General features: G+C 37.2%; 1 protein-coding gene and 1 pseudogene across 1 annotated transcript in view; one reads left to right on the plus strand and one right to left on the minus strand.

Annotated features, from left to right (window-relative positions):
• Nucleotides 1-15,100, plus strand: part of BBS9 (Bardet-Biedl syndrome 9) — a 453,794-nt gene that overhangs the window by 2,713 nt on the left and 435,981 nt on the right. The window contains exon 2 of the mRNA XM_047097119.1: nucleotides 14,888-15,008. Coding sequence (XP_046953075.1) covers nucleotides 14,897-15,008 — 112 coding nt within the window. The 5' untranslated portion in view covers nucleotides 14,888-14,896. The remainder of the gene's footprint in view (nucleotides 1-14,887; nucleotides 15,009-15,100) is intronic.
• On the minus strand, nucleotides 4,796-5,353 carry LOC124523449 (NADH dehydrogenase [ubiquinone] 1 beta subcomplex subunit 10-like; annotated as a pseudogene).

A 15,100-nucleotide genomic window follows, 5' to 3' on the forward strand; every position in this document is an offset into this window, starting at 1 on the left:
TGGAGTTGAGGGGATAGAGAGATTATTTTCTACTTATTATTCTAATAAGGCATAAGAAATCAATCTTTTGTGGCTCTTTATAGGTATGGACCTTTTAAAACCTTCGAATTATTGTTTTCTAGTCATCCTTTAAAAATTTAATTACGTGTATAAAATACTTTCCTGCAGTTTGAACTTGCAATGATTAGAGTTAATATTAACAGTATAGCTTTTTGGTCTTTGTGGAATAGTTGCACTTGTTTAGGGTTCTGGAGTAGACAGAATGGTTTTGGATGCTACTTGTTACTACTTACTAGTTGTGACCACTTGGGCAGGTTTCTTAATCTCTCCATACCTGAGTAACAGTACCTACCTTCTGTTTTGAAGATTAAAATAGAATACTTGCAAAGCACTTAGAACACTGCCTGGGACTTAGTAAATGATTAGTAAATGTTACCTATTTGGGAGAAGAGATAATAGCCATTGAAAATCTTATCTTTGGTTTTTGTTTTTCATTTACTTAAAAACAAAACCACTGAGGAGCTGGAAATCAACATTGAATGAAGAGTGGATAAAATGCAAATTCTTGTTTCCTATTTTTATTCAAGACAGTTAACTAAACCAAATAAGAAAATCAATTTATATATATTTAATTTTTTGTCATTCAGCATACTTTTTGTTTTTGTAGTAGAAAAACCAGGTTTCACAGCTGAAAAATGTCCCATGTTTCTTAGTTTCCTTCTTCCTAACCTGCCGGTAACTGACCTTCCCTGCCTACTACTTGCCTTAATATCTTAAAGTCAAGGCCTGTATCTCTTTGAATTTGGAAAATGAATCAGAATTTTATTTATTTATTTATTTGTTTAGTAGGCTGCATCAGGCAGGTGCCCCTAGAATTTCATTTATGTCTTAATTTCTGGTTAAATTTTTTTTTTAAGTTTATTTATTTTGAGAGAGTGCGAGTGTGAGCAGGGTATGGAGAGATAGAGAATTCCAGGCAGGCTCTGCACTGACAGTGCAAAACTTGAGCTCAAACCCATGAACTGTGAGATCATGACCTGAACCCAAATCAGGAGTTGGATGCTTAACCAAGTGAGACCCAGGCACCCTTGTAGTTAATTTTTCTTTCTCTTAATGGGGTGGGATGTCCTTCTAGGAGAAAGGTAGGGTTTATTTTGCTAACCTTCTGAATTTAACTTGCTATCCTTTTGTTCTGCTGGAGTGGTAAATGGGGCCAGAATATGGGAATATCCTACTTTAAAAAAAGTGAAAGTTTATTATTTTTTATTATGGGATATTGTACACATAAGCAAAAGCATAAAGAATGGTAAAACCACTCCTCATATGTCTATCACCATTTATTCTTTTAAAAAAAATAATAGCTTTATTGGAATATAATTTATAGGGCCGGGTGGAGAAAGGGGCGGCGGCGGTGGACGGCAGGCAGGAGCCCAAAGGGGACCGTGAGAGGAGAGCCCCTTTCTGCCCGGGTAATTTACCAGATTAAATATGGTTGATGATGGTTCAGAACAAATACAGCTTTTATTTGAGGTATGCCATTTTGAAGACTGAGACCATGGAGTTTTATCCTTGAGGATAAAGGAAATATTTGCAAAAGTCTATTTTATATAGCAAAAATGTGAATCCTGAGACTGAATTCTCTAAAGGGCCTATACAACGTAATAGATGTTGGTGGAACCATTTACACCCAGTCAGCTTGAAGAGTCTCAAATGGACCCTACCACTGAGAAAACAAGATGGCAGTCCACTATGGGGAATTGAGGAAAATGGATTAATACAAGAGTGCTGTGATAATATACAACCAAGACAGGGTTCTTTTAACATGGATTTCATGAAATGAATGAAGACATAGGTTTCTTACTCAGCACAAATGGACTTTCTAAAGACTTTTTGTATCATTAAAATAAGTACATTTTTGACATTTGGAGAAGAAAGATGGCACATTAACACAGATGATAGTTTGTATGCCTGGAACTTTTGGCAGTTTGATTTGTATGAGTATGACCTTGTGAAATGTTAACTTTAATAAAATTTCTAACACTTAAAAAAAAAGAAATATAATTTATAGAACATACAATTCACCAATATAATTTGTACAACTCAACGTTATTTTTGTATATTTTACTTTGTATATTCACAGATATGTGCACCCGTCACTTGCGCTGTAGCCAATTTTAGAATATTTTCATCACCTCAGAAAGAAAACTTGGCACTCTAGCTGCAACTCTCTTGTCCTTTATTTCCCACTGGAATTTATTTTCTTCCTGTATGGATTTGACTATTCTGTACATTTTGTCTATCTATTTATTTATTTGTTTGTTTGCTTATTTATTTATTTTTAGTTGAAGTAGTATTAACATGCAGTACTTAGTTTCAGGTGTTTTCTATATATTTTACATAAATGGAATCACAAAAAAAAAAAGGTCTTTAGTGACTGGCTTCTTTCTCTTGCATAATTTTTCAGGTTGTAGCATATATCAGTACTTCTTTTTTATTGCTGAAGAGTATTCTATTTTATGGACATGCCAACTTTGTGTTCATATATTCATTAGTGGATAGACCTTTGGATCATTTCTACCTTTTGGATATTATGAATGATGCTACTATAAACATGCATGTATAAATTTTCATGTGGACATATGCTTTCATTTCTCTTGGACTGGAATTGCTGGATCATATGATTACTCTGTTTAAGTGTTTGAGGAGCTGTCAGATCACTTTCCAAAGTGGTTGTACCATTATATTCCCAACAGCATTGTATGAGGACTTTGATTTCTCAACATCGTTGCCCAAACTTGTTTCTGTCTGACTTTTTGATTCTAGTCATCATAGTGGGAACAAAGTGGTATCTCACTGTAGTTTTGATACGCATTTCTCTGGTGGCTAATGATACTGAGCATCTTTTCTTGTGTCCGTTGGCCATTTGTATATCTGACTTGGAGAAATATATATTCATATCCTTTGCCCATTTTTAAATTGGGTTTCTGTCTTTTTATTATTGAGTCATAAAGAGTTCTTTGTATGTTACAGATAGGTATCTTTTATCAGAGATATGATTTGTATTTTCTCTTGTTCTATGGGTCATCTTTTCATTTTCTTATTTGTGTTCTTTGAAGTAAAAAGTTTCAACTCTTGGTGAAATCCCTTTATTTTTTCTTTTGTTACTTATGCTTTTGGTGTCAAACTTAAGAATCTGTCACAATATCTGATATCATGAAGATTTACTTTTAAGTTTTCTTCTAAGAAGTCTTCTAGGAGTTTCTAAGAATTTTATAGTTTTAGCTGTGTATTAACATACATAAAGGTCTTTGATCCATTTTGAATAAAAATTTTTATATTGTTTTAGGTAAGAGTCCAACTTCATTCTTTCACATGTGGCTATCCAATAATAATCATTTGTTGCAATTTCTCATTGAATGGTCTTAGCATCCTTGTTGAAAATCAATTTACCATAGATGTGTAAGTATATTTTCGGACTCTCCATTCTTTTCAATTTATCTATATGTATATCCTTATGCCAGTACTTACTGTCCTAATTATTATTGCTTTATAGTTAGGTTTTGAAATGGGGAAATCCTTCAACTTTGTTCTTCTTTGTGAAGATTGTTTTGGCTATTCTGAATTGCTGGCAATTCTATATGAATTTCAGAATAAGCTTGTCAGTTTGTACTAAGAAGTCCTATGGGGATCTGATAAGGATTGCAACGAATCTGTAGATCAGTTTGGGAAGTATTGCCATCTTAATAATGTTATGATTTCAGATCCATGAACACGGGATATTTTCCTGTTTATTTAGATCTCCTTTAGTTCTTTCAACTATATTTTATAATTTTCAAGGTATACGTTTTACACTTCCTTTGTTAAATTTATTCCTAGGTATTTTATTCTTTTGGATGCTATTGTAAATGCAGTTGATTTTTGTATATTAATATTATTGTGTCTTTCAACTTTACTTAACTTGTTTATTAGCTCTCATAGTTTTTTACTGAATTTCTTAGGATTTTCTATCTACCAGATCATGTCATCTGTGAGTAAAGATAGCTTTAGTACTTCCTTTCCAATCTTGGAGCCTTTTAGTTCTTTTTCTTACCTAATTGCCTGACCTAAAACCTCTGGTACAATGTTGTTGTTTTTTGTTTTTGTTAATAGTGCCTTTTGTTTATTTCTCTTACAAGTTTAGTAGTAGCTGGATTTGAAGGGAGATGGGGACAATACGATGAATTGATGAAAGCTCATCAATATGTCAAGGTTGGGGGCTGAAGGAGACACCAGAACAGGTTTCTGTTACTCTTTTTTTTTTATTTTTTTATTTTTTTATTTTTTTAAAAATTTTTTTTTTTTTTCAATGTTTATTTATTTTTGGGACAGAGAGAGACAGAGCATGAACGGGGGAGGGGCAGAGAGAGAGGGAGACACAGAATCGGAAACATGCTCCAGGCTCTGAGCCATCAGCCCAGAGCCCGACGCGGGGCTCGAACTCACGGACCGCGAGATCGTGACCTGGCTGAAGTCGGACGCTTAACCGACTGCGCCACCCAGGCGCCCCTTCTGTTACTCTTTTTTTAAAAAAATGTTTATTTATTTATTTATATTTTATTTTTGAGAGAGAGAGCGAGCGAGCAAGAAAGCATGAGCAATGAAGGGGGAGAGAGAGAGGGTAACATAGGATCTGATGCAGGCTCTAGGTTCTGAGCTGTCGGCACAGAGCCTGACATGGGGCTTGAACTCATGGATCGTGACCTGAGCCGAAGTCGGATGCTCAATGGCTGAGCCACCCAGGCACCTCTGTTACTCTTTATTTTAGTAATAGTTGTGTGAAGGGGCTCAAGTTACTGCCAGAGGCAGCAGCGGCCTCTTTAGTGGCTTTTCTCTCTGCCAGCATCTGCCGCTTCTGTTTTGCCAGGTACTTCCTGGTAGAATAATGGGCCCTAAATCGTGATTGTGGTCCTGGTAGGCCTTGGCCACCTGGGTGAACCACTCCAGCTCCTTGACACAGTTCTGCCTGTAGTTCTTGCCTTCCCTCTGCTGACAGGCCTTCAGCCTTTCCTGGATAATGTTGACAATTTCTTGGTCAACTTTAGTGTCTCTTCTCCATTGCATTTCTGCTTCAAACATGCACAAGACATTCTTTTCCTGGCACTCAGTGATGTCTGGCACATGGCTGAACTCCTGGTGGTAGTAGTAATACCTGTTCTTTACATGCTGCTGTCTCTTAGGTCATGGGCCGGTCCACGAGGAGGTCTAAGGCCTTCGTCAAATATGTTATGGGGTTGGGCATTGAGAGCTACGGCGAGGGCAACAGTGTGTGGCATGATGCCTCCGGGTACATGTCCTTGTCCCAACTGTCCAGCATGGCATGGCGGTGGTGTGTGGGGGCCTCTGATCTCTGACACTCGAGCCTCGCCTCTACCTGGGTCCCACACCTAGGTTGGCACAGTGTAGCAGCCCCTCCAGTACAATGTTGAATAAAAGTGGTGAATATGGACATCCTAGTCTTGTGTGTGGTCTTAGGGAGAAAACATCTAGTTGTTCATCCTTAAGTATGATATACGCCATAGGTTTTGCAGTTTGAGGAAGTTCCCTTTTATTACTAGTGGTTTTTTTAGTGGAAGAGTGTTGGATTTTATTTTGTCAGATGCTTTTTTCTGAGTTGAGACGATAATGTGGTTTTTAATTTTTGTTTTATTGATATGGTGTACTATTGTAATTCATTTTTGGATGTTAGACTCACCTTGGATTCTTGGAGTAAATCTCATCTGGTCATGGTGCATAGTTCTTTTATATATTGCTTGATTCATTTGCTAGTGTTTTGCTGAGAATTTTTACATCCATATTCATTAGAGATATTGGTCTGTAGTTTTCTTGTGTTTGCTTACTTTTGGTATTGATGTAACACCAGCCTTATAAGAATGAGTTGGGAAGTATTCCTTCCTCTTTTATTTTTTGGAGTAGTTTGTGAAGAATTGTTATTTGTGTTTGGTAGAATTCACCATCTGGGCCTAGTCTTTTCTTTGTGGGTAGTTTTTTTTTTTTTTTTAATTTTTTTTTCAACGTTTATTTTATTTTTGGGACAGAGAGAGACAGAGCATGAACGGGGGAGGCGCAGAGAGAGAGGGAGACACAGAATCGGAAGCAGGCTCCAGGCTCTGAGCCATCAGCCCAGAGCCCGACGCGGGGCTCGAACTCACGGACCGCGAGATCGTGACCTGGCTGAAGTCGGACGCTTAACCGACTGCGCCACCCAGGCGCCCCTGTGGGTAGTTTTTTGATTACTAATTCAATCTTTTTACTTGTTGTAGGTCTATTTAGATTTTCTATTTTGTTTTTAGTCAGCAACAGGTAGCTGGAAGCAAGATGAATAATGCTGATGTCCTGCTCCTCCAGGGAAAATAGTTCTCTGACTAGGAGCTGTGGGGAGAAGGGTGCCTTATTCTTGGCTGTACCAGTCTGGAGTGGAGTTTCTATCTTGTGAGCCAGGAGTGAGGAGAGAATGAGTGAATCTCGTTTTTTAAAAATACTATAGACTTTTAATTTTCTTACTGAGTTTTAGGAGGTTTTTAATGTTTCTTTATTTTAGGACAATATCCAGAGACTTTAAATGGTTGTTTTAAAAAATAATTTTCACCAATTTTCCTGGGGAGTGGGTCCATGGAGCTTCTCACATGTCATTCTAAAAGTGAAATCTTCTGAAACTTTAAATTGCATAGCATAATGGTTATGGGAGACATACTTACGTTATCAAAAGATTTGGTGGGGCGCCTGGGTGGCTCAGTCGGTTAAGCGGCCGACTTCAGCTCAGGTCACGATCTGGCGGTCCGTGAGTTCGAGCCCCGCATCGGGCTCTGGGCTGATGGCTCAGAGCCTGGAGCCTGCTTCCGATTCTGTGTCTCCCTCTCTCTCTCTGCCCCTCCCCTGCTCATGCTCTGTCTCTCTCTGTCTCCAAAATAAATAAAACGTTAAAAAAAAAAAAAAAAAAGATTTGGTCAGAGTTCCTTTAGGTATCAAGGTACTCTATCTAGTGTTTGTAAAACTGTTAAAGAGTAAGTTAAAAAGTTATTATATACATGCTTATTACGAAACCAACTGCTATGTGCAAAGATAAATTTTTTGTATGTATGTTTTATTTGAGCCATAGGATTAAACCTTTTGTAGATAAACAGGGATATTCAGCAATCTTAAATTATTCAGGCTTGCTGTGGAACTCATCTTTGAAGCCAAAGTGGAAAGGAGCTCCTTTTTAAAATCTACTGTTCTTCATGGGGCACCTGGGTGGCTCAGTCGGTTAAGCGTTCAACTTCAGTTCGGGTCATGATCTCACAATTCGTGATTTTGGGCCCCACGCCGGGCTCTGTGCTGACAGTTCAGAGCCTGGAGCCTGCTTTGGATTCCGTGTCTCCCTCTCTCTCTGCCCCTCCCCTGCTCGCACTCTGTCTCTGTCTCTCTCTCTCAAAAATAAATAAACATTAAAAAAAAAAAATCTGTCTTTCAGCTTAAGTTGTTTTAAAATCCACCAATTTTTGCAAAAGGAAATTAATGGTATGCCAACTTAGCACAGTTCGTGGTTTCTTAATTTCTTGGGAATGGGCAGCATGCCTTTCTTTGCTTCTGTCTTTAAAATCAGAGAGAGAGAGAGAGAGGCATTTGGGAAGCACATACTGGCTACTGACATCAGCTCAAATTGTTGGTTTTCTTATTGTTTATTAACTTTATAGAGATGTAAGTCCTTACAGTTCAATACATTATTGTCCACAATGGTACGTGATAGTGCCTGGGACATGGAAGAACCAGTATGTAGGATTTTGATGTAATGGAATTTATGCAGTTCTGCTATGTATTACCTTATGTTTGCCCTGGTAGGAAAGTCATTTGGTCCGAAATAATTAAATAGCTATGGTTCTGTGAGGAAGAGCCGTTTGTTGGACCTGTGTTTAAAATCAGCACCCTTCGCCCCTCTTAAGAATTACAACAAAGCAAAACAAAATAACCCCTCTACTGACTCATGCTTTTCAATTTTTTTCCTGATATTAAATTGCAGGCAGTGGCAGCCTGAAAAGACAAGGATCTAGAGACCAGGGAGAGGGCACACAGAAACAAGTTTCTGCCAGTAGCTGTGTGACTTAGAGGAATCCTACAACTAACCTTTCTGGGCTTCTCCTACAGAATGAGAGGACCAGCTGATTACTAAGTACCTTCTAGCTGTTCATGCCCTTTGGCTTGAAAAATAAGTCTTTTTTTCCCAAGCTTTGGAAAGGTAACTTGTAGCACAGGTCCCAGGAAAAAAGGAAGTGGTAAAGTAGAGCCCTAATATAGGAAAACATTTACTTTGGCTATCAGGTATCAGGTCACCTGGTGCTTTTTATACTTTAAGGTGCATGTGAATCATCTGGGTATTTTGTCTGACATGAGGCTGAGATTTTGCATCACAAGTTCTTGGGTAATACTGATGCTGGTCCAGGGACTACACTTTGGGTAGCAAGGAGCTGAACAGTGTAGAAAAGGAGGGCTTTCAGCAGCTAGTGAAGTAAAGGGTGACTAAGGAGAAACTGAGAGCAGGAGAAACAGAGTTGCCTGTGTTGTTTTGTTAGTAAGAATAGATCTTAAATTCTATGCTAGAAGTCCTTGAAAAATAGTTTGATGTAGAACATTTCCATTTACAGACAACTCTCTATGTTGGAGAGTTAATTTTTCATATAGGAGGGTTTTTTTGTTTTTTATTTTTATTTTAGCAAGTTGAAAAAATTTGTTCATTAACTCAGGATTTTGAGGCCATTTTCACATAATAGCTATTTCAGTCATGTGTGTTTATATTCAAACAGTAGCTCTGTCTTTTGTGGTCACTTATCTTAGCACTTTGATTTTTTAAAAATATCATTTAATAGCATTGATGGAAAAAACTCTTCTCTATGACCATCACTTAGGCATTTAATCTGTTCTATAGAAAACCCATGAGGTTTTCTCTTCTGCGTGCATGAGGTGAAAGTGACCCTTTTGGATGCTGAACATATAGATCTTCCCTTTCTATTTTCTCACTGTAAGAGTCCTTTGAACTGGCTGATGCTGAATGTGTGCAAAGGATCTCACACTTGTTGGTTAGCCTATTGATTCTGTTTTTGGCTATGTCTCCAAATGGAGATTGTGCCTCTAAGTCTTTATTCTTTATGATATTATCAGCAGCATTTCATATAGCTGGCCATTCTCTTTTTCTAGATATACCTTTTTTCATTTCCTTACAGGTGGCTCACTCCTGGTTTTCCTTTGGTCTCATTTGATGCCCCTATTCAGTTTTCTGGCCATCTTGCCTTTTTTTCCCCCTGGCCTCTGACCACAGAGCCCAGGTTTTCTACCTTGAAAGCTTGTGTCTGATTTCCTTTCAGCTCCCCCACACCCTCCTCCCATGCACCTTTTCCTTTTTCTGATTATACTTTGTATTCTTTTGCTGTAATAAATCATAGCCATGATGACAACTATATGATAAATGCTGTGAACCCTCCAAGTAAGTCTTTGAGTGGTACTGAATTTGGGTAACACTCTTCTCTGGGCTGCAAGAGAATGATGTATCTTTATACTGGTAGTCTAATGATATGGTATATTACAACTTTCCATATATTTCTGAATATATAATGAGAATATATGGCACTTATTAAGTACTGTTACTTCCCTCTCAAATAAAAAAATCTAATAAAAGTATAATAAAGTGTTTATTACATTTTTTGTATGCTTGCTGCCAGATTTGAAGTTTAGTCATCTGGCAATTTGTATGGTTATATAATGCCATTAGTAATAACAAGTGATGCAGATGTTTTTCAGAAACTCTCCCACATATGTTAAAACTCATTTTAAGTTTATTTACTTATTATGTATTTTTCCCTTCATGTCCATCAACACCTTGCCTTTATCTGATTTCTTTTTTAGTGTAAATAGAGGCCTTGAGTGAAGCTTGCCTTTTCTTTTCTTTTCTTTTCTTTTCTTTTCTTTTCTTTTCTTTTCTTTTCTTTTCTTTTTTTCTTTCTTTCTTTCTTTCTTTCTTTCTTTCTTTCTTTCTTTCTTTCTTTCTTGTTGTTTGTTTCCTTAAACTGGTCATTGAAATAATATTATACTCACATAGAAGTTGCAAAAGTAGTGATTTCCTAATAATAACAGAACAATTATCAAACTACTAAATTGACATTTATACAATGCTATGACTAAACTATAAGTCTTATTTAGATTCACTAGGTTTTACATTACATACACTTTTCTTTTTGGAATATGGCTCAAAGAAATTAAAATTTATCCCATGAAACCACCACCAAAATCAGGGTACAGAACTTTTCCGTCATCTCAAAGAAATCCCCTTCTACTAGTCTGTTAAAGTCACGCCCTCCCTTAACCCTGGCAACTGCTGATCTGTTTTCCATCAGTTTAATTTTGTCATTTTGAAAATGTTATAGAAATGGGATTATTTAATATGTGATCTTTTGGGATTGGATGTTTTTAAGACTTTTTATTTGTTTTATTTTTTTATTTTAGAGAGATAGAGTGTGAGCACAAACGGGGAGAGGCAGAGAGAGAGGGAGAGAGAGAATCTTAAGCAGGCTCCATGCCCAGTGAGAAGCCCTCTGCCAGGCTTAATCTTGAGACCCTGAGATCATGACCTGAGCCGAAATCAGGATTCAGACACTTAACTGCCTGAGCCACCCAGGCACCCCTGGGATTGGGTGTTTTTTTTTTTTCACTCAGCATAATGCTCTTGAGATCCATCCAAGTTGTTACTTCATTTAAAAAAATTGCTGAGTTTTATTCCATGGTAAGGCTGTACCATAGTTTGTTTATTCACACATTGAAGGACATTTGTTTCTTTTCTTCAATGTAGGTTTTAAAAAATATCATAAAAAGGGTAAAAACCATAGCAATGGCTAACGTTTATTGAGTGCTTATTTGTGCCAAGTGTTGTGCTAATAAAACCGTGTTCCTTTTTTCAAACTAAGTTTTTATTTTTTATTTTGAATTGTGAGAAAATATACATAACATAAAATTACCACCCTAACCACTTAAAAATATTTTTAAAGTTTATTTATTTATTTTTTGAGGAAGAGAGAGAGAATCCCAAGCAGGCTCTGCGCTGCCAGCACAGAGCCTGACGTGGGGCTGGAACTCACAAATCGTGAGATCATAGCCTGAGCCAAAATCAGAAGTCAGGTGCTTAACCAGCTGAGCCACCCAGGCACCCTACTGTCTTAACTTTTTTATTTTTTATTTTTTTATTTTTATTAAAATTTTTTAAAACTATTTTTTAAAAAGTTTATGTATTTTGGGAGAGAGAGTGAGAGAGTGTGTGAACAGAGGAGGGGCAAAGAGAGAGGAAGAGAGAGAGAGAATCCCAAACAGGCTCTGTGCTGTTAGTGCAGAGCCTAATGTGGGGGTTGAGCTCAAAAGCTGTGAGATCATGACCTGAGCCAAAACCAAGAGTCAGATGCTTAACTGACCGAGCCGTCCAGGTGCCACATCTTAACCATTTTTAAGTGTACAGTTCAGTAGTGTTAAGTACATTCACATTTTTGTGCAACCAGTCTCCAAAACTCTTCACCTTGTAAAACTGAATCTCTATACCCATCAGCTAAAGCTTCCCATTCTCTCTCACCCCAACCCTGGCAGCCACCATTCTACTCTCCATGAATTTGACTACTCTAGGTACCTCATATAAGTGGAAACATGCAGTATTTGTCTTTTTGACTGGTTTATTTCACTTAACATAATGTTCTTAAGGTTCATTCATGTTGCATGTGTCAGAATTTCCCTCCTTTTTAAGACTGATAATACTCCATTGTATGTATATGCCACACTTTGTTTATCCACTCATCCACTGATGGACAACCCAACTTGGGTTGCCTCTACCTTTTAGATATTGTGAATAATGCTGCTGTGAACATAAGAGTGCAAATGTCTCTTTGAACTCCTGTTTTCATTTCCTTTGGATATATACCCGGAAGTAGAATGAGTGGATCATATGGTAATTTATATTTTTAATTTTTTGAGGAACCACCATACAGTTTCCATAGTGGTTGCACTATTTTAGATTTTCATCAACAATGCACAGGGGTTTCAGTTACTTCACATCCTTGTCAACACTTGTTATTTTCTGGGTTTTTTGTTTGTTTGTTTGTTTTTTTTTTTTTTTTGTAGTAGCTGTCCTAATGGGTGTGAGGTGGTATTTCATTATGTTTTTGATTTGCATTTCCCTAATGATTAGTGATGTTGAACATTGTTTCACATGCTTTTTGACCATGTAACTCTTCTTGGGTTAAATGTCTATTCAAGTCCTTTGCCCATTAAAACGTTTTTTGTTGATATTCATGAGTTCTTTATGTATTATGTATATTAATCATAATTAGAAAGATAATTTGCAAATATTTTCTTCCTTTTCATAGGTTGCCTCTATGCATTCTTATTTATTCCTCTTTATTTTATAGATGAGGAAGCTGAAGTATGGGGAGTTTTGGTAACTCTTAGTAACCTGTCCTTGGTTTCTTGGTTTGTATGGAACATATATCCAAATTCACACTGACCACCTCCGGAGTCTGTACTTTTCACCACTGCATGATTCTCAGCTGATTTCTTGGCCAACTTAAGGAAAGCAAGTGGTCTTGCTTTCTATGATTAACCTATGTGGAAGGCATACTTTAAGAAGCAGATTGATTTACATTTTTTATTTTTTATTTTTAATTTATTTTTAATGTTTATTCTAGAGAGAGAGAGAGACAGAGTGTGAAGGGGAGGGACACAGAGAGAGAGGGAGACACAGAATCTGAAGCAGGCTCCAGGCTCCAAGCTGTCAGCACAGAACCTGATGCGGGGCTTGAACCCAAGAATTGTGAGATCATGACCTGAGCTGAGTCAGATGCTTACCCGACTGAGCCATCCAGGAGCCCCTGATTTACATTAAAAAAAATTTTTTTTTTAATGTTTATTTATTTTTGAGACAGAGAGAAACAGAGTGCAAGTGGGGGAGGGGCAGAGAGAGAGGGAGACACAGAATCTGAAACAGGCTCCAGGCTCTGAGCTGTCAGCACAGAGCCCAATGTGGGGCTCGAACCCACGAACGGTGAGATCATGAGCTGAGCCAAAGTTGGACACTTAACCGACTGAGCCACCCAGGCGCCCCTGATTTACATTTTTTAAATGTATAGTTGATCCTCATTATTTGCAGATTCCATATTTGTGAGTTTACCTGTTTGCTAAAATTTATTTGTGATACCAGAGTCAATACTTATGGTGCTTTTGGGTCATTCATGGTCATACACAGAGTGGCAAAAAAATTTAAGTCACTTGACACACATGTTCCTGGAAGATATCAATCACAGTGATTCTTTGCCTTCTTGTTTCAGCTCTTATACTATAAATTTTTTTTTTTTTAACGTTTTATTTTTATTTTTGGGACAGAGAGAGACAGAGACACAGAATCTGAAACAGGCTCCAGGCTCCGAGCCATCAGCCCAGAGCCCGACGCGGGGCTCGAACTCACAGACCGCGAGATCGTGACCTGGCTGAAGTCGGACGCTTAACCGACTGCGCCACCCAGGCGCCCCCAGCTCTTATACTATAAATAAGTGTCCTTTTTGTGGCCTACTTAGTGCCATGTTTTCCACATCTTTGTTGTTTGGATTTGTTTATTTATTTATATGCTCTGATTTTTGTTTAAAATCGTCCCCATATAAAATGCTTAAGTGCTGTGTAATGTTTCTAATTAGGTGCAAGAAGGCTGTGATATACCTTACAGAGAAAATACATGTATCAGATAAGCTTCCTTCAAATATATGAGTTATAGTGTTGCTGACTGTAGAGTTGAATGTTAATGAATCAACAGTATATTAAATAAAGTAGTTTTAAACAGAGAAACACAAAAAACAAAGTTATGTATTGATTGGTTGATGAAAAAGTTGTGACTAGAGGCTCACAGGAGCTTCTCTATTTCCCCTAGAGGCAATAGTTCAGTATTTACTAACTCAGTGTTTGCTGTGACCTTATAGAATGGAATGTCTTTATAAATAAGGAAAATTGACTGTATTTCTTATTATTTAAATCAGGGTAGCATGAAGGAAAGGCTTATTTATGTTGGATAAACGAACTTTCATAGAATCTCAGGATATGTGATGTTTGTGTTATAATTTGGGGTCCAGTGGGCATTCACATTCACCCATGTCGGTAACTTTGTGGTAGATGTTGCTGGTATACCCTTATTCTAGATGAGAAATCAAAGCAGAGAGAAGTTTTATGGGTTGCCAGTGTCACAGGTGGTTAGTGGTATAGTGGTATAAATGCACCTATACCTGGTTTTCCTGGTTCTTTTTTGGTGTGCATTTTCGTCTTCCATTTTGCCTTTCTACAATTAGAATGGGGAAAGGGTGTGAATGCTTTTCGAGTCCTTGTAATATACTAGTTCCAGTGTTAGCCATTTGATACGTTTGACTTCATTTGCTTTTCTCAGCAACTCATTGTGGCATGAGATGATGCAGTCTTTTCAGTGACCAAACTGTAGGAAAATTGGGTATTTTGCTAAGGAATTATGTACTAACAAGTGCTATTAGAATTTGAATCTTGATCCTACAAAGAATATTTTTTTTGTTACTGTGTGTCATTGTCTACTACATGTCCCAGAAGAGAGAATTGGCCCAACATACACGTATAATTTTTCAGACTGACTCTCCAATGGCATTGCAAAATATTTGATTATGTTTCTAGCCATTTGATTTGTGGTTTCACATATGTTTGCAAAATACAAAATTAAAGTGAAATTCAGAAATGTTTTAGTATTGTCCAAGTTTAATTTGCTATGCCTTAAGAAATAATTAATTCATAGTTCATGGTGTGAAGTAGATTTTTACTATAAATAAATGCTTTCTTTTTATAGTGAACGAAAATGTCTTTATTTAAAGCCCGGGATTGGTGGTCTACTGTTCTGGGAGAAAAAGAAGAATTTGATCAAGGCTGTTTGTGTTTGGCTGATGTTGACAATACTGGAAATGGACAAGGTAAGCAACTTATGGCCATGCATCTTGGAGCAAAGCTTTACAGAAATAAAATAAAAATGACTTCCTTTTTAAAAATGTACTTTATAGAATGT

Source organism: Lynx rufus, unplaced genomic scaffold, assembly GCF_022079265.1.
Source record: "Lynx rufus isolate CCGP_SWC_20201006 ecotype Redwood Valley unplaced genomic scaffold, mLynRuf1.p SCAF_4, whole genome shotgun sequence".
Lineage (NCBI taxonomy): Eukaryota > Metazoa > Chordata > Mammalia > Carnivora > Felidae > Lynx > Lynx rufus.